The following is an 18,595-nucleotide window of genomic DNA, read 5'->3' on the forward strand; positions in this document are numbered from 1 at the left end:
ATGTATCCCCACAACGGAGTGTGAAAAAAAAAGGGTTTTATTTTCATAGAATCCTGCTATTTTGTGCAATAATGCACGGTTGATAAGGCCAATATTGGCAAACAGTGCTCTTTACGGCTGACATCCCACCAGTCTTAAAGGCTCGCCAAAGAAAGAAGCGCGAAATGTATCACATCTTGGCTTGTCTGTGCGCCGGCATAAATATTAGAATAATCAATGCTCCTTTGCACGACCCGAATGCGAGACACACTGTACCACAAGGAGAGATTGGAGTGAATTAAGTTTATAAAACTCAGTACATTTGCCAGCACAGCGAATATACAAAAATGTAAAGACGTCATAACCAAATCGTGGCGATCGCTTGAACATTTTAAGTATATACTGTAATCCATTAAGATCTGATTAGAAATCAATTACTTTAAGGTTCCTGACTGCCTCATCCGTCTGTAGTGCCGTTTTATAAAATAAGTTGTGTCGCCTATACATCTTGTGCCATTTACGTCACTTGTGCCTCCCCTCTGCTATAAAAAAAAAGCAAGTATTTTAGTAAATACCCGTTTATCGCCCTTGAAAACAATTCTGGAGGAACTTTTCTTAGAACTGTGCGCAATGATGTTCCTTCGTTACGCCTCCTGGAAACGTATGAAGAAAAGGATGGCAAACAGTGTCCGCTACTTATCTTAGAACTGCGTGGTGTCCCTCTGCTTCTCTTGGAAATGTAAGAAGAATGGGACAGCAATTTTGGTGTAAATACGGAAGGTAGCTAAACAGTGACAATGTCAGAGATTAGAGGTAATAGTAATGCATTTCCCAGAGGAATATCTGAGGAATGCCACAATGCCAAGTTCTAAGATAAGTCACCTAGGATTTTGTCAGAACTTGCTTGTCAATGGCAAAAATGGTTTCCACTTTCTATGGGAGGCAATCATGACAAAAACTATCGTCAACCAACTTACCATCTTAAAACCGGACTGTGCCTCCTCCTATCCACGCTTACTATTCTAGGGGGAGAATATTGAGACGTTTCAGGTTTCCAAGGATCATTATATATCAGGTTCTACATACTAAGCCTATTGGAGCACTCGGGAAAGGCCAGAGTTGACGGAAGTAGCAGCCATAGTTCTGGACATGGTCACCGTGATCTAATAAAAAAAGGTTGTTACCCATTTTTATTAGGATATAAATTAACTGATATAATCATTTCAGTGTTCATCATAAAATACACCTCACTTTCATTCCTAAAATATACAGCAACATAAAAAGAGGAAAAATAAAAGAAAAGTGTGACGATAAAGACGTGAACATTAGACGCTAGAACATAACCACTGCTGTCCAGAAAAAGAGGACAATCCTTCAGAATCTGTATAATGGAAGAGGTGCAAGCAAGTGGACCCCATCATCAAGAGGATAAGGTCTCCCTTCCTGGCCCATAAAAAAAAAGAAAAAAAAAAACATACTAAAAAAAAAAAAAAAAAAAAGAAGTTACCTTCTAGGTCACCAATTTTCTATGCACTAAATTGGATGGTAGAAAATGAAAATGCCTGGTAGGAGCCTGCAGTGGACAGGTTCTCTACTGCCATGGAAAACACGCAACCACTCATCTCATGTTCTAAAAAATTATAATCTTAAACCCATGAGCCAACAATATATCACTTTGCACAACTGTAGCACGAAAAGTAGTAACCCGAGCGTAGTGCCGAGCAAGTCCAACTCCTCCCAGCAGTCCAGTTCGCTCTCTCCGACTAGCGCTAGTTTGGTCTCCGATTCTTATTGGCGCACTCGGCAAGCTCGTCATTCCTGAGCTATGCTTCTCAGTACATACTTGACTGTGTAGGCAAAGGCAGCAAAACCCACTATGACAAAGACATTGGCCAGCGCGCCCCCCAAAAGTCCATGATTGCGGTTTGGCTGTTGTAGACCCGGGTGATTTGCTGCTGCCAGGGGGACATGACCATTCAAAAGTGCGGCACCGTTCTGACCAATGTGAGCTTCTGTATCCGGCACTACGTCGGGGAGAGGAAGTGTTTGTGGCCGGTTGTTTAACTCTTCTTGCTCTCGTTGCTTCTCCTTTATTTCCTTTTAAAAAAAATAAATAAATACAAAATAAGATTAAGAGAAAAAAATGTTGATGAAGGACTTTTTTTTTTTTAATCGAACAAGGTGTAAAATTTGTGTCTTTTTTCGTGATACATGGGGCTAAATTGTTATATATCGCCGTTTTTTATTTTGACAAATATTTTTGCCTTTTTGGTTTAGGAAGAGGAGACCGCGCACGCCAGGACGAGGAGACCGCGCACGCCAGGACGAGGACACCGCGCACGCCAGGACGAGGACACCGCGCACGCCAGGACGAGGACACCGCGCACGCCAGGACGAGGACACCGCGCACGCCAGGACGAGGAGACCGCGCACGCCAGGACGAGGAGACCGCGCACGCCAGGACGAGGAGACCGCGCACGCCAGGACGAGGACACCGCGCACGCCAGGACGAGGACACCGCGCACGCCAGGACGAGGACACCGCGCACGCCAGGACGAGGACACCGCGCACGCCAGGACGAGGACACCGCGCACGCCAGGACGAGGACACCGCGCACGCCAGGACGAGGACACCGCGCACGCCAGGACGAGGACACCGCGCACGCCAGGACGAGGACACCGCGCACGCCAGGACGAGGACACCGCGCACGCCAGGACGGGGAGACCGCGCACGCCAGGACGGGGAGACCGCGCACGCCAGGACGGGGAGACCGCGCACGCCAGGACGGGGAGACCGCGCACGCCAGGACGGGGAGACCGCGCACGCCAGGACGGGGAGACCGCGCACGCCAGGACGGGGAGACCGCGCACGCCAGGACGGGGAGACCGCGCACGCCAGGACGGGGAGACCGCGCACGCCAGGACGGGGAGACCGCGCACGCCAGGACGGGGAGACCGCGCACGCCAGGACGGGGAGACCGCGCACGCCAGGACGGGGAGACCGCGCACGCCAGGACGGGGAGACCGCGCACGCCAGGACGGGGAGACCGCGCACGCCAGGACGGGGAGACCGCGCACGCCAGGACGGGGAGACCGCGCACGCCAGGACGGGGAGACCGCGCACGCCAGGACGGGGAGACCGCGCACGCCAGGACGGGGAGACCGCGCACGCCAGGACGGGGAGACCGCGCACGCCAGGACGGGGAGACCGCGCACGCCAGGACGGGGAGACCGCGCACGCCAGGACGGGGAGACCGCGCACGCCAGGACGGGGAGACCGCGCACGCCAGGACGGGGAGACCGCGCACGCCAGGACGGGGAGACCGCGCACGCCAGGACGGGGAGACCGCGCACGCCAGGACGGGGAGACCGCGCACGCCAGGACGGGGAGACCGCGCACGCCAGGACGGGGAGACCGCGCACGCCAGGACGGGGAGACCGCGCACACCAGGACGGGGAGACCGCGCACACCAGGACGGGGAGACCGCGCACACCAGGACGGGGAGACCGCGCACACCAGGACGGGGAGACCGCGCACACCAGGACGGGGAGACCGCGCACACCAGGACGGGGAGACCGCGCACACCAGGACGGGGAGACCGCGCACACCAGGACGGGGAGACCGCGCACACCAGGACGGGGAGACCGCGCACACCAGGACGGGGAGACCGCGCACACCAGGACGGGGAGACCGCGCACACCAGGACGGGGAGACCGCGCACACCAGGACGGGGAGACCGCGCACACCAGGACGGGGAGACCGCGCACACCAGGACGGGGAGACCGCGCACACCAGGACGGGGAGACCGCGCACACCAGGACGGGGAGACCGCGCACACCAGGACGGGGAGACCGCGCACACCAGGACGGGGAGACCGCGCACACCAGGACGGGGAGACCGCGCACACCAGGACGGGGAGACCGCGCACACCAGGACGGGGAGACCGCGCACACCAGGACGGGGAGACCGCGCACACCAGGACGGGGAGACCGCGCACACCAGGACGGGGAGACCGCGCACACCAGGACGGGGAGACCGCGCACACCAGGACGGGGAGACCGCGCACACCAGGACGGGGAGACCGCGCACACCAGGACGGGGAGACCGCGCACACCAGGACGGGGAGACCGCGCACACCAGGACGGGGAGACCGCGCACACCAGGACGGGGAGACCGCGCACACCAGGACGGGGAGACCGCGCACACCAGGACGGGGAGACCGCGCACACCAGGACGGGGAGACCGCGCACACCAGGACGGGGAGACCGCGCACACCAGGACGGGGAGACCGCGCACACCAGGACGGGGAGACCGCGCACACCAGGACGGGGAGACCGCGCACACCAGGACGGGGAGACCGCGCACACCAGGACGGGGAGACCGCGCACACCAGGACGGGGAGACCGCGCACACCAGGACGGGGAGACCGCGCACACCAGGACGGGGAGACCGCGCACACCAGGACGGGGAGACCGCGCACACCAGGACGGGGAGACCGCGCACACCAGGACGGGGAGACCGCGCACACCAGGACGGGGAGACCGCGCACACCAGGACGGGGAGACCGCGCACACCAGGACGGGGAGACCGCGCACACCAGGACGGGGAGACCGCGCACACCAGGACGGGGAGACCGCGCACACCAGGACGGGGAGACCGCGCACACCAGGACGGGGAGACCGCGCACACCAGGACGGGGAGACCGCGCACACCAGGACGGGGAGACCGCGCACACCAGGACGGGGAGACCGCGCACACCAGGACGGGGAGACCGCGCACACCAGGACGGGGAGACCGCGCACACCAGGACGGGGAGACCGCGCACACCAGGACGGGGAGACCGCGCACACCAGGACGGGGAGACCGCGCACACCAGGACGGGGAGACCGCGCACACCAGGACGGGGAGACCGCGCACACCAGGACGGGGAGACCGCGCACACCAGGACGGGGAGACCGCGCACACCAGGACGGGGAGACCGCGCACACCAGGACGGGGAGACCGCGCACACCAGGACGGGGAGACCGCGCACACCAGGACGGGGAGACCGCGCACACCAGGACGGGGAGACCGCGCACACCAGGACGGGGAGACCGCGCACACCAGGACGGGGAGACCGCGCACACCAGGACGGGGAGACCGCGCACACCAGGACGGGGAGACCGCGCACACCAGGACGGGGAGACCGCGCACACCAGGACGGGGAGACCGCGCACACCAGGACGGGGAGACCGCGCACACCAGGACGGGGAGACCGCGCACACCAGGACGGGGAGACCGCGCACACCAGGACGGGGAGACCGCGCACACCAGGACGGGGAGACCGCGCACACCAGGACGGGGAGACCGCGCACACCAGGACGGGGAGACCGCGCACACCAGGACGGGGAGACCGCGCACACCAGGACGGGGAGACCGCGCACACCAGGACGGGGAGACCGCGCACACCAGGACGGGGAGACCGCGCACACCAGGACGGGGAGACCGCGCACACCAGGACGGGGAGACCGCGCACACCAGGACGGGGAGACCGCGCACACCAGGACGGGGAGACCGCGCACACCAGGACGGGGAGACCGCGCACACCAGGACGGGGAGACCGCGCACACCAGGACGGGGAGACCGCGCACACCAGGACGGGGAGACCGCGCACACCAGGACGGGGAGACCGCGCACACCAGGACGGGGAGACCGCGCACACCAGGACGGGGAGACCGCGCACACCAGGACGGGGAGACCGCGCACACCAGGACGGGGAGACCGCGCACACCAGGACGGGGAGACCGCGCACACCAGGACGGGGAGACCGCGCACACCAGGACGGGGAGACCGCGCACACCAGGACGGGGAGACCGCGCACACCAGGACGGGGAGACCGCGCACACCAGGACGGGGAGACCGCGCACACCAGGACGGGGAGACCGCGCACACCAGGACGGGGAGACCGCGCACACCAGGACGGGGAGACCGCGCACACCAGGACGGGGAGACCGCGCACACCAGGACGGGGAGACCGCGCACACCAGGACGGGGAGACCGCGCACACCAGGACGGGGAGACCGCGCACACCAGGACGGGGAGACCGCGCACACCAGGACGGGGAGACCGCGCACACCAGGACGGGGAGACCGCGCACACCAGGACGGGGAGACCGCGCACACCAGGACGGGGAGACCGCGCACACCAGGACGGGGAGACCGCGCACACCAGGACGGGGAGACCGCGCACACCAGGACGGGGAGACCGCGCACACCAGGACGGGGAGACCGCGCACACCAGGACGGGGAGACCGCGCACACCAGGACGGGGAGACCGCGCACACCAGGACGGGGAGACCGCGCACACCAGGACGGGGAGACCGCGCACACCAGGACGGGGAGACCGCGCACACCAGGACGGGGAGACCGCGCACACCAGGACGGGGAGACCGCGCACACCAGGACGGGGAGACCGCGCACACCAGGACGGGGAGACCGCGCACACCAGGATGAGGAGACCGCGTACACCAGGACAGAGGACGAGGAGACCGCGCACACCAGGACAGGGGACGAGGAGACCGCGCACACCAGGACAGGGGACGAGGAGACCGCGCACACCAGGACAGGGGACGAGGAGACCGCGCACACCAGGACAGGGGACGAGGAGACCGCGCACACCAGGACAGGGGACGAGGAGACCGCGCACACCAGGACAGGGGACGAGGAGACCGCGCACACCAGGACAGGGGACGAGGAGACCGCGCACACCAGGACAGGGGACGAGGAGACAATGCATACCCAACTTATACGAGTCAATAAGTTTTCCCAGTTTTTCATAGCAAAATGAGGTGCCTCAGCTTATACCCGAGTATATACGGTATTTTGGATATGTGCACATGACGTCTTATAAACCTGCATAATTTTTGAGGAGGAAGAAGCTTCAGGAAACCATTAGCCATTTTTTCCTGAATCATCTTCTTTGCCATTTATGTTGCATCTTTGCCACGAGCTCATTTTTAAAGAAAATAAATAATTTTAACCCTGAAGTGGTTAACCAAAGTTTAAAATAAATAAATAAATAAATAAATAGAACACGTGCACTGCAAATTGTTTTTGCACTGCTGTAAATTAAGTTAATTTTTATTTTTTTTAAGTTTACAGAGCGCATTTTAAGGAGGAATCCACCTGAAAAAGACGCAGTGTGCACATCCCCTTTGGGTTATTCTCCAACTTGCAGATTTCCTTGCAGTAATTTCCGGGCTAGGACAACTGCAGAACTTTCTACAATAAAATCTGCATCGTGTGAATTCACCCTGAACATAAAAAAAAAACGTTTATTCTGATACAAGTAAATGGTCCCTTCTTGCCTGGGGGAGACCACTTACCTCTACTACTTCAGGGAAAAGCTCACAGAAAACTTTATCCTTTAAGTTAAATGCTAAACTTTGTGCTGCGAGTTGACGCTTCTGCAAAAGAAAAAAAAAAAAAAAGTTAAAAAAGGAAACCGTCAGCAGGTTTTTGACATTTTTCACTTTCATGACTGGGCCATTTTCTGGGGGAAGTTTATCCCATTTTCAAGTTAACTCTCCCCTTCTTCCAAGAGCCATAACTTTCATTTTTTCGTTCCCATAGTCGTATGAGGGCTTGTTTTTATTTTTTTATTATTTTGTAGGATGAGTTGTACTTTTGAATAACACCATTCATTTTATCATATGATGCACTGGAAAGAAGGAAAAAAAAAAGTGCCAAAAAAGTGCAATTCCACAATGGTTTCTTGGGTTTTTATTTACCATGGTCACCATATGATAAAAATGACCTGGTAATAGGATCCTCCAGGTCAGTACAATTACGCAGATACCAAACCTGTATAGATTTTGGTTTTTTTTTGTTTTTTTATTTCTTTTATTTAAGTAGTGAAAAAAAAAAATTGGAAATTTGTAAGAACAAGTTGCATTTGTCATCATTACCTAAAACTTGTAACGTTTTCAATTCTCGTGATTTGGCACAGTATGAGTTTTTTTGGGTTTTTTTGCGTCTTGACGTTTTTTATGTATACCATTTTGGGGTAGATATAATATTTTCATCGCTTCTTATTGCAATGTTGCTTTAACACTATTGCTCTTCCACGCCACTGATTAGCAGCTTTTATCTAAACTGCAGCAATCAGCCTGGTAAGTGACATCACTGGAATCAGGCTCTCAGCCCCTCAGCCCCTACATCATGATGCACTCAGATTACATAGGACAAACCTCTCGGATTGCATAGCATGAACCTGCTGACCGATTACCTTTATTGCATGTTATCTCAGCATATCACCCACATTGCCCAATGGGATATGCCTGTGGTAGGCAGATCCATATAACGCAATAATGGTGCCACGTACTGTGAAGTCTGAGGTCTCGATGCTGCCCAGTGTGGGTCCTTTCTCCACCATGAAGCTGAGGAGTCCTGTGAGGATTGTGGATACCGACCATGCAGGATTCCAAGTGTCGGGGTGGAAGTCTGTGATTGAAAGGCAGAGTCTACCGGGGGATTTATAAGAATAGTGATTACTTATTCGGAACATTATTATTTTTATTAAATAAAGAAAAAAAGAAAAAAATCCAAATCACAGACATAGTCTGGCAAACTAAACTTACCGTGTGTTACATTTAAACCGGCCATTTGGAGTAATCATATAAATACTGGGAGGCTTGAATGGGAATTCTCGGGGGAATATTAGCTTTCCATGGTAGTAGCCACCTGCAAGAGATCAGACAAGTTTACAGCTACAATTAATAAGATATCACCCAAAGTGAAATACTCGCTGGTCTGTCCTAATATAGCAATCCATGGATGGGTTATAGGTAAAAATTTCAATGCAGACTGTCCATAAATTAAAGATAAATTTTGGGGGAAAAAAAAAAAAAAATCTAAAAAGTATCAGAGGCTGAAAACTTTCATATGACGGTGACACCGCTATTAAAACGGTTATTCCCAAGTGCACAAGACGTCTTAATCTTAAAGGGAACCTGTCACCCCCAAAATGGAAGATGGGATAACCCGCCGGCATCGGGGGCTTATCTACAGCATTCTGGAATGCTGTGGATAAGACTACTTTCACACTAGCGTTTTTAGGAATCCGTCGCAATCCGTCGTTTTGGGCAAAAAACAGATCCTGTAAATGTGCCCGCAGGATGCATTTTTTGCCCATAGACTTGTATTGCTGACGGATCGCGATGTATGGCCACACGTCTCGTCCGTCGTGCACTTGGATGCGTCGTGTTTTGGCGGACCGTCGGCACGAAAAAACGTTCAAGGGAACGTTTTTTCGTCCGCGCGTTTGCCATTTCCTACCGCGCATTCGCGGCCGGAACTCCGCCCCCCCCCCTCCCCGGACTTTAGAATGTGCAGCGGATGCGTTGAAAAACTGCATCCCCTGCCCACGTTGTGCATAATTTTCACAACGTGTCGGTACGTCGGCCCGACGCTTAGCGACGGACCCGTACCGACGCTAGTGTGAAAGTAGCCTTAGCCCAGGATGTATCCTGAAAGATGAGATAAAGAGGTTAGATTATACTCACACCCAGGAGCGGTCCCGCTGCGGTCCGGTCCGATGGGTGTCTCAGGTCCGGGCCTCCCATCTTCTTACGATGACGTCTTCTTGTCTTCACGCTGCGGCTCCGGCGTACTTTGTCTGACCTGTTGAGGGAAGAGCAAAGTACTGCAGTGCGCAGGCACCAGGAAAGGTCAGAGAGGCCCGGCACCTGTGCACTGCAGTACTTGGCTCTGCCCTCAACAGGGCAGACAGTATGCCTGCACCGGAGCCGCAGCGTGAAGACAAGAAGAGGACGTCATCCTAAGAAGATGGGAGGGCCCGGACCAGACCGCGACACCCATCAGATCGGATCGGAAGGTGAGTATAATTTAACCTTTTTCTCATCTTTCAAGATACATCGGGGGGTTATCTACAGCATTACAGAATGCTGTAGATAAGCCCCTGATGGCGGTGGGCTTAGCTCATCTTCCATTTTGGGAGTGACAGGTTCCCTTTAATTCCTCCAGCGGTCTTTTCAATGAAATGGCTTAGTGACTTTCTTTTTTTCTCTATACTTTCAACTGCAAAAGATCACGGGGCTACCAAATGAAGCCACCCAAAAAATGAACATGCTACTTCTTTTACCCGCTTCATTATTTCTGGACCCTGAAGCGGGTAAAAGAAGTGACAGAAGACTGAACGTGTGCACAGCAGTGTTCTTTTTACAATGCTGTGCATTACATTCAATTTTTAATGTGCGTTATCAGGCAGATTACAGGCAATAATCCACATGAAAAAGGCATTATTTGCAAACACCCGTACATTTACCGGCTTCCACTGCAGGCTATTAGAAGTGGCCGGTCTCCTAGGCAAGAAGAGAAGAGTGCTTACAAGCTCTTTGCTGCAGAACTTGTAAGCGCTGCTCTGAAGTTGGCCAGATTGCTGGATCCGGCCAGCTTCAGGGTCTCTGTGCACCTCCAATGCTGCAGAGGCAAAGCTACTGCAACATCGGAGAGGACATGGTTGGGGTCAGCGGCACAACCACGCTGCTGGCACAAAGTGTCAATCATCAGGAGCGCATTGCCCCCATTGCTTTCCTTTTTAGTGATAACCATTTTGTAATAGTAACGATAGTGGGGGGGGGGGGAATAGATACCTCAAATGCCATTAATAGTGACTTACCTTCATAAGGTGTCATCTCAGGTCCATGGACCACATAATGCCTGCAAGGAGAAAAGGAAAAGAGGCATCAACTATTACCCAGCCAAAACAAACCCAATACGTTTTAGATTTTTTGCTTTTATTTTACATTTTGCCTAGTGGTGGTTTTCCAGCGCCACGTAAAACTATTTGGGTTTATGCGACCTAAGTTTTTAAAGGAGTATGGAGCAAGTTTGCATCATTTTGACATTTCTGTGCATTGCGTTAATTTCATGCGACGCTTTTTCAGGCGGAAATGGCCTGAAGAAGATGCCGTGTGCAAACCGCCATAGGAGCTTTTTCCAAAGAAGTTTCCACTAGAAATGTCATTGTTTTCGACCGCTTGAATGAAAATTCATATGCACATATCCTAAAAGTTTTATTTCCAAGTCCTGTTTCATTCACTTTTACAATTGATAAACTATTAAAACTTTTTTTTCCCCTTTATAAAGCACTTACATTTTACTACTCTGCAGCATTCTATTCATATCTGCCTAAAATGTTGCTCTGTACAGAGTGATAAATATGTATAAAAATATCATTTATACACAGTACCATGCAAAGTTTCAGGCAGGTGTGAAAATAGAAAGCTTTTATTTTTCCTTTTTCTTTAGCAGTCAGGTCAATGAAATGTCCAGTCATTGTGCATTTATGGTCAGCTCTTCATCGAGAGTTCCTTTAAAAACAATAGACACCAATAGCACCCTACAGACCCCAATGGTTTTTTTTTTTTTTTTTTTTTTTTTTTTTTTAAAAGGGGTCCAAAAGAGATCCATTGTGTCATCTGATGTGATCGTGTAATAACACTGTATGCTGAACTGTTCTTCCCATCCAATATGAGGGAATCTCAACGATGCAGATGTGTCATGGGCCTGGGTTTGAACCCTTGAGCCTGTTCTTTGTGGTCGGAGTCACAGCAGATACACCTTTTCTCCGGGTGTTTAGTTTCTGTTATCCTTGCTTCAGTCTTTATAAGGTAACTGGTGTTTTCATTTAATCATTTGTCTGCCCTATCACCTTTCGGGTTATATACTCTCCTCCTGCTGGTATTTCTTGCTGATGATAGTCTCACTGGGATGTCCAGCCATACTGCAGTAGTTTAAACCCATCAGTGAAAGACTAGCTAGGGTTTATTCCTTCTGCTGTTTTTAACCTTTACCTTGCACCCATTTTCTGTTCTTTTTAGGAAGTAGGCGGCTTATTTTCCAACACTATGTACCATATTTTTCGGACTATAAGACCATAAGGACCATAGACTATAAGACCATAAGGACAATAGACCATAAGATACACCCCAAATTTTCAAAAGGAAAATAGGGGGGGGGGGGGGGGGAGTGTCAAATGGGGGTCCATCATACAGTCCGAATTCAGCTTACCAGGGAGGGGTTTCGGCACAGGTGGAGGAGTGGTCACAGGGGTTGTTCAGTGTTCCAGGATGGTGCGGAGGCCTCTGGGAAATCCCATCCCAGGCTGGTGCTGCTCTGATGTGTGGTGGGGCTCTGCCGGCATTTTGTGACAGGTGCTCTGTGGGGCGGCGGTGGCCTGTGTTGCTGAGATCTGAATCTGAGCATGCACAGCCCCGCAGCAGCCATTTTCCTGGAGGCCACCGCATCGCAGGAATGGATCTGTGTGGGCCTCTGGGCATTCACGAAATGCCAGCAGAGCCCCACAGAGCACCGCCACAGCCACAACAGAGAGCCGCACCAGCCTGGGAAGGGAGGCTGCAGCGTCAGACCGGGACCACCGCCACGGTATTTGTAAGTATATTCTTACTATAAGACACAACCCCATTTTCCTCCAAAATTTTTGGGGAAAAAAGTGCGTCTTTTAGTCCGAAAAATACGGTAATTATTCCTTTATTTTGTGGTTTGCTTTACTCACTCTGGGACCCCTTTCTATTTCAGCACACTTTCCCTTCTGTAGGTAGTTTGCACTCTGCTCTGCCCTCCAGATCTTTAGGAGGAACGTGAAGCGCTCGACGGCCTTTCATGCACCACAGGTCTGAGTTTCCGTCGTCCAGTGTGTGGTTAGGGCCATCTCTGCTCAAGCAGGAACCACTAGGGACTGCGGGGTCAGGATCTCTAGTCTTTACAGGAACCGGCAGGGTAAGTTGCAGTTTTTAGTGTAACCATTTCCCCCCCCCCGAGTGAGTTTCTATGCCATCATAGCACACAGACTGTATGTATGTACAAACACACACACACACACCATAGATGTGCGTATTACTCACACATTTTTTATGAAGAACAAAAAAAAAATAAAATGTTGCCATCCAGAGAAGTCAGGTCACTATAACCCCAGCAGACAGAGGACAATACTGAACAGCTGCTGGTATCGCTCAGACCCAATAAACAAGCTCTGTGCACACACGGCCTTTTGGTTTGTTTGCTCCACGTGTGAACTTCTATACACGTGACCTTAGAAAGCTGAACACTATAAAACAAATACCAGCCTCTCACCCAGAAGAACAAGCGACACGTCGCTGCACTGTGGAGGTGTACTTATCTACGTGGTGCACATAAAAAAATATATATATTTACGAGACCTCAGAGTGGCCCTCTTCTGTCTAGTTGTTAAGGTACCGTCACACTAAGCGACGCTGCAGCGATATAGACAACGATCCGATCGCTGCAGCGTCGCTGTTTAGGTCGCTGTAGAGATGTCAAACACAGCAGCTCCAGAACGATGCAGGAGCGATCCTGTGACGTAACGGTGACTCACTTATCGTTCTCACAGGTCGTTAGCTCCATGTTTAACATTGCTGGCATCGTTGCTTTTACTGTCAAACACGACGATACACGCCGACCTGACGACCAAATAAAGTTCTGGACTTCTAGCTCCGACCAGCGATATCACAGCAGGATCCTGATCGCTGCTGCGTGTCAAACTAAACGATATCGCTAGCGAGGACGCTGCAACGTCACGGATCGCTAGCGATATCGTTATAAAGTCGTTTAGTGTGACGGTACCTTTATTCAGGATTAATATAACGTGGCGGCTAGCTTTGAAAAATAGCGACACACCTGTACTCAGGCCGTGTGCGGTACTGCAGCAGACACGTCCACTTCAATGGGGTTTAGCTAGGTGTCCTGTAGCTCTTGCAAAGCTTACATTAGTAGATCAGACTTGTCATCTAAATGCCAGACCTCCATGAGGATGAAGCCACCGATCTCCCAAAGCACAGGGCTCCATAGTGACTACTATTTGCACCCCAGTCATTGAGGATTTCAGTATTCCCTATGGAAAATTTGCTGTGGAACTGAAACCTAAGGGACAGGTGTAAGCAGTCACCCAGTTACCTGTGCAGGGGGATATAGTATTTGTAAAGGGTACAGAGCAGCTAAACTCTGGCGTATCACACCGGCCCCCGTACACAGGCATTGGCGTTTGTTGTTTCACTTCTCGTTCCCGTCATACCAATGACTATTATGTCCTTGAAGGAGCGATGTCTTGAGACTTCATGGACCTACAGAAAGTCCTTTGGCAGAATAATCAACTGATGATAGCCAGGGACTAAAATAACTACACGACCAAACCTGACACATACATGTCTAATTGGACAGGAGGCTCAGAATACACGGGGCAAGTCCGCGGACATGTGCGGCGACAGCTAGCGTGCTGGAGGCTCCCATGTATTGGAAATCCCACTATAGATTATCACGGCCGTGGACACCCCCGTGGGACAGGTACTCACCATTCCAAAATATTTGACGGAAGAGGTTCAGCGCAAATGTAAGGCACTGGGTCTTTTTTGATCCTCAGATAGTCCTGCTTTAACCGTTGTGTTGCAGTGGTTGGTGCTCTCTTATTACTGTTGCTGCTCATCTACACGAAAAGAAGAAGACAGGAGACGTGTAGAGGTCACAGATGTGATGTCCTTATAGCAGCCTACGTAATGTACACATCTACAATGACACTGACGGGAGACACGCAGGCTTCATCAAACAGCAGGACCCCACAAATCTAATGTTCATGACCAATCCTAAGGAGATTTGCTTCAAAAGGGTTCTCAGCATGGATCTTCAGGAGCATGCCGCTCCCCTGCCTCCCAGTATCCTGCATGCTGGGGAGCGGTGTGCTCCCGATGATTGACATGGCTGCGGTTCTGAACTGAGCGCCGTCCAATGCTGTGTATATTTAAGCAGCAGCTGTGTACATCTACAAATGGCAGCTTTGCCTCTTCCACATCAGGGGCACGTACACAGGTTGGATCCAGTGATCCGTCCAGCGCTTACAAGCTCTTATTGGAAAGAGGTGTAAGTACTGCGCTCCTCATGTAAGAGACCAGACATCTCTGATAATACTAAGGAGGTGGCCGGTAACCAAGGCAATGAGCAACAAATTAAGAATCCATCAGTTCCTGAGAACAAAAAGGATGTTTGGTAACAAGAAAATTGCAAAGTTGTTTGTTTTTACAAACACTTTCCAATTTTACCCATTTACGAAGTTGAAAAAAAAAAAAAAAAAACCTTTAAAAGGGATTGTCTGATAAAATAAAAAATTGGGGGGGAGGAAATGCAGAGTACTGCTGTAAAACAATAAAGTAAGCATTTCTTACCTGTTACAGCCACTGCTGCCCCTGACTAGGCTTTCTTTACCAGGCAGCAGCAGTGACATCCTGTGTACAACACGTGACCGCTGCAGCCAGTGACTGGCCTCAGTGGTGATGCCACGTAGACAGAAGGAGAGAAGCGATTGGTTACGATGTGTTGTAGAAAGGACGTCACCGCTGCCGCCCCTTAAACAAAGACTGGTGGGCATCAGCAGAGGGCAAGTAAGTGATGCTTATTAATGACATTTTATCACATTACCTGCCTTTGTCATAACTTTCTCCAATCTTGGAGAACCCCTTTAAGTGAAAGACGTGACTTGTGCCACTTCACACCTTCCATAAAGAGGGGCTAATCAGGTGGATGATTCTTATGTTTTACAGTGATCTGAGTTTGGGGACTTCCAGGAACAAGTATCGCAGTCGTAATACAGATGCTGAAGAGCAGACATATCATGGCAGCCAAAATCATGTCCAGCCGGGGACCTAATGACCCAAATAAACAGCGCCATAGCTCTGGGCGGTGCTACGTGCGCAGCTCATAAAGACAAGCACTTTGAAGTCACCCAGTACAGCGCCATAACCGAATATCTGGAGGAACGCAGGGATTAGAAGTCTATCAACATAGTGATACACAAGGGTCCATCTACTGTGGGATGATAATGGGATGGCAGAGAACCTATACCAACTGCGATCAACAGCAAAGCCTAAAACAGAGTAAGGGTATGTGCACACGTTGCGGATTTGGCTGCGGATCCGCAGCAGTTTTCCATGCGTTGTACAGTACCATGTAAACCTATGGAAAACCAAATCCGCAGTGCACATGCTGTGGAAAATTGCACGCAGAAAGGCAGCGGTTTATTTTCCGCAGCATGTCAATTCTTTGTGCGGATTACGCAGCGTTTTACACCTGTTCCGTAATTAGAATCCGCAACGTGTGCACATATCCTTATAAGACCAAGTAAAAAAAAAAAAGGCTCTGTTCACACTTGTGGCAGATATTATCCATCGGTCGGAGCAGCCACACAAAGTGTATTCACTCCTGTAGAAAGAAAAAGAAAAAAAGAAACCGGAGGGGTCTAGGGGGCGAAACAGGGGCTTAAGCAGAAGAGACAGAAGAAGCCCGGACTCCAGTGTGAGCAAAAAGCGCTCAGTACACACTGCGAAAAAGCAGACACTACTCATCAGGCTCAATAAAGCTGAAGGGCCGGAATGATGGTTTCGGTGGAGCTGTGTATATGGATGTCATCTCTCAGACCTCCACTGGGTGACGCTGTAGTCTAAAGGGTCCCAGACACCTTAAAGCTCAGCCAAATTAACCAATTTCAGCCGCCCATCTATTGTGTATGGGGTCTTCTCGGATGTCCCCCAACAGATTACGTCAGAGGACAAAAGGACTAAGATGATTAAATTCAGAGGCCCAATATTCTTGTTCAGTGCAGAGAGTAGAGTCTGCGGAGGAGGAAAGGAGGGGTGGCGGGAAGGGCAATGGGGTCTGCAGAGGAGGAAAGGACAGGTGGCTGGGAGGGCAGTGGAGTCTGCAGAGAAGAAGGAAAGGACGGGTGGCTGGGAGGGCAGTGGAGTCCGCGGAGGAGGAAGAAAGGACGGGTGGCTTGGAGGGCAGTGGAGTCCACGGAGGAGGAAAGGACGGGGGGCTGGGAGGGCAGTGGAGTCCACGGAGGAGGAAAGGACAGGTGGCTGGGAAGGCAGTGGAGTCTGCAGAGAAGAAGGAAAGGACGGGTGGCTCGGAGGGCAGTGGAGTCGGCGGCAGGGAAGGAGGAAAGGACGGGGGGCTGGGAGGGTAGTGGAGTCGGCGGAGGAAAGGACGGGGGGCTGGGAGGGCAGTGGAGTCCGCAGAGGAGGAAAAGACAGGGGCTGGGAGGGCAGTGGAGTCCGCAGAGGAGGAAAGGACGGGGGGCTGGGAGGGCAGTGGAGTCGGCGGAGGAAAGGACGGGGGGGCTGGGAGGGCAGTGGAGTCGGCGGAGGAGGAGGAAAGGACGGGGGGGCTGGGAGGGCATTGGAGTCGGCGGAGGAGGAGGAAAGGACGGGGGGCTGGGAGGGCATTGGAGTCGGCGGAGGAAAGGACGGGGGGCTGGGAGGGCAGTGGAGTCTGCGGAGGAAAGGACGGGGGTTGGGAGGGCAGTGGAGTCTGCGGAGGAAAGGACGGGGGTTGGGAGGGCAGTGGAGTCTGCGGAGGAAAGGACGGGGGTTGGGAGGGAAGAGGAGATCCCAGAGTAAATTCAGGAATAACAGAGGAACAGCGTGATGCAAAACTAGAGGAATAGATGCATCAAAATAGCTATTTCATGAGGAATTCTGGAAGCACAGAGTCGCGTAAAGCCTGCTCCTCTATGGACAGTACATGGCAGATCGTCATATGCGGCTCCGTGCAGGTTACAACAGCTGTGCTGACTGTGCCAGCAGTGATCAGGAAGTGTCTGGTCTCCATAGGAACAGACGAGCGCTGATCAGTGGGGTCCATGGCAGACATTGGGGGTCTGTCACCCCCGAGCACCAGGTCCCCGGCACACTTGATGCCAATATCCCCCAGAATCCTCCCCAGGTGACAACAGCACTGGGTGCCGCCTCCTCCGCCAGGGCCTGGCCACAACCATCCCCAGCAGCCCGCCCGCCGCTTCCTGCTCCCTTCCTTCTCCCGCTCCCGGTGCTCCGCAGTGACATAACCCCGCCGCCTGCTCACCTCTCAGCCCGGGCTCAGCGCGCTTCTCTTTTCTTTTTTTCCTCCTCCTCGATCGCCTCCTGTCTATTTCCTCCCCCGCTTCCAATATGGCCGCTCCGGGCACTACGACTTCCGCTTCCGGTACCCTGAGCTCAGAGCAGTCAGCTTGGAAGCGCTGGTTGTTATGGTAACGGTGTACGTGCAGCAGCAGAGCGGCGTGGTGACGTCCCGTCTGTGGTTGTTAGTCTTCTAAGTGACGTCACAGCCTGTAGTATATGTCAGTACACAGCCCATAATGCAGAGTACAGCTCTGAGCCGTCACCTTTATGGTGATGAAACCGATTTGCTCACATTTTATTTCTCTTTATCAGATATTTGCTTTTTTTTGCTCCTCGTTATTATGCACAGCATCAAAACAGAGCACTATATAGCGGCACATGAAACAGCTTCATATAGCGGCACACAAAACAGCGCCACATAGCGGCACATGAAACAGCGCCACATAGCGACACACGGAACAGAGCACCATATAGAGGCACACGAAACAGATTCATATAGCGACACACGAAACAGCGTCATATAGCATCACGAAACAGCGCCATATAACGGCACATAAAACAGCGCCATAGAGCGGCACACGAAACAGATTGTCATATAGCGGCACACGAAACAGCGCAATATAGCATCACGAA

The 18,595-nt window shown here is 52.6% G+C and overlaps 1 protein-coding gene across 1 annotated transcript; it reads right to left on the reverse strand.

Moving 5' to 3' along the window:
* Positions 1-1,141: 1,141 nt before the first annotated feature.
* UBE2J2 (ubiquitin conjugating enzyme E2 J2) lies at positions 1,142-18,117 on the reverse strand. The gene is made up of 7 exons (XM_077250118.1): positions 17,925-18,117; positions 14,369-14,499; positions 10,657-10,697; positions 8,597-8,699; positions 8,341-8,479; positions 7,343-7,423; positions 1,142-2,076 (listed from the first exon to the last, which is right to left on the reverse strand). The coding sequence occupies exons 2-7, from the start codon at positions 14,497-14,499 to the stop codon at positions 1,792-1,794; spliced, it is 780 nt and encodes a 259-aa protein (XP_077106233.1). The 5' UTR covers positions 17,925-18,117; the 3' UTR covers positions 1,142-1,791.
* Positions 18,118-18,595: the final 478 nt, after the last annotated feature.

Source organism: Ranitomeya variabilis, chromosome 4 (genome assembly GCF_051348905.1).
Source record: "Ranitomeya variabilis isolate aRanVar5 chromosome 4, aRanVar5.hap1, whole genome shotgun sequence".
In the NCBI taxonomy this organism is placed as follows: domain Eukaryota; kingdom Metazoa; phylum Chordata; class Amphibia; order Anura; family Dendrobatidae; genus Ranitomeya; species Ranitomeya variabilis.

What these genes read in the sequence shown, in the direction of transcription:
- UBE2J2 (XM_077250118.1), bottom strand. Translation starts at nt 14,499, where the DNA reads ATGAGCAGCAACAGTAATAAGAGAGCACCAACCACTGCAACACAACGG. An exon ending in CGGTTTAAATGTAACACACG is followed by an intron (nt 8,480 to 8,596) that starts GTAAGTTTAGTT and finishes ATCCCCCGGTAG; the next exon opens with ACTCTGCCTTTCAATCACAG. An exon ending in TCGAGACCTCAGACTTCACA is followed by an intron (nt 7,424 to 8,340) that starts GTACGTGGCACC and finishes TTTCTTTTGCAG; the next exon opens with AAGCGTCAACTCGCAGCACA.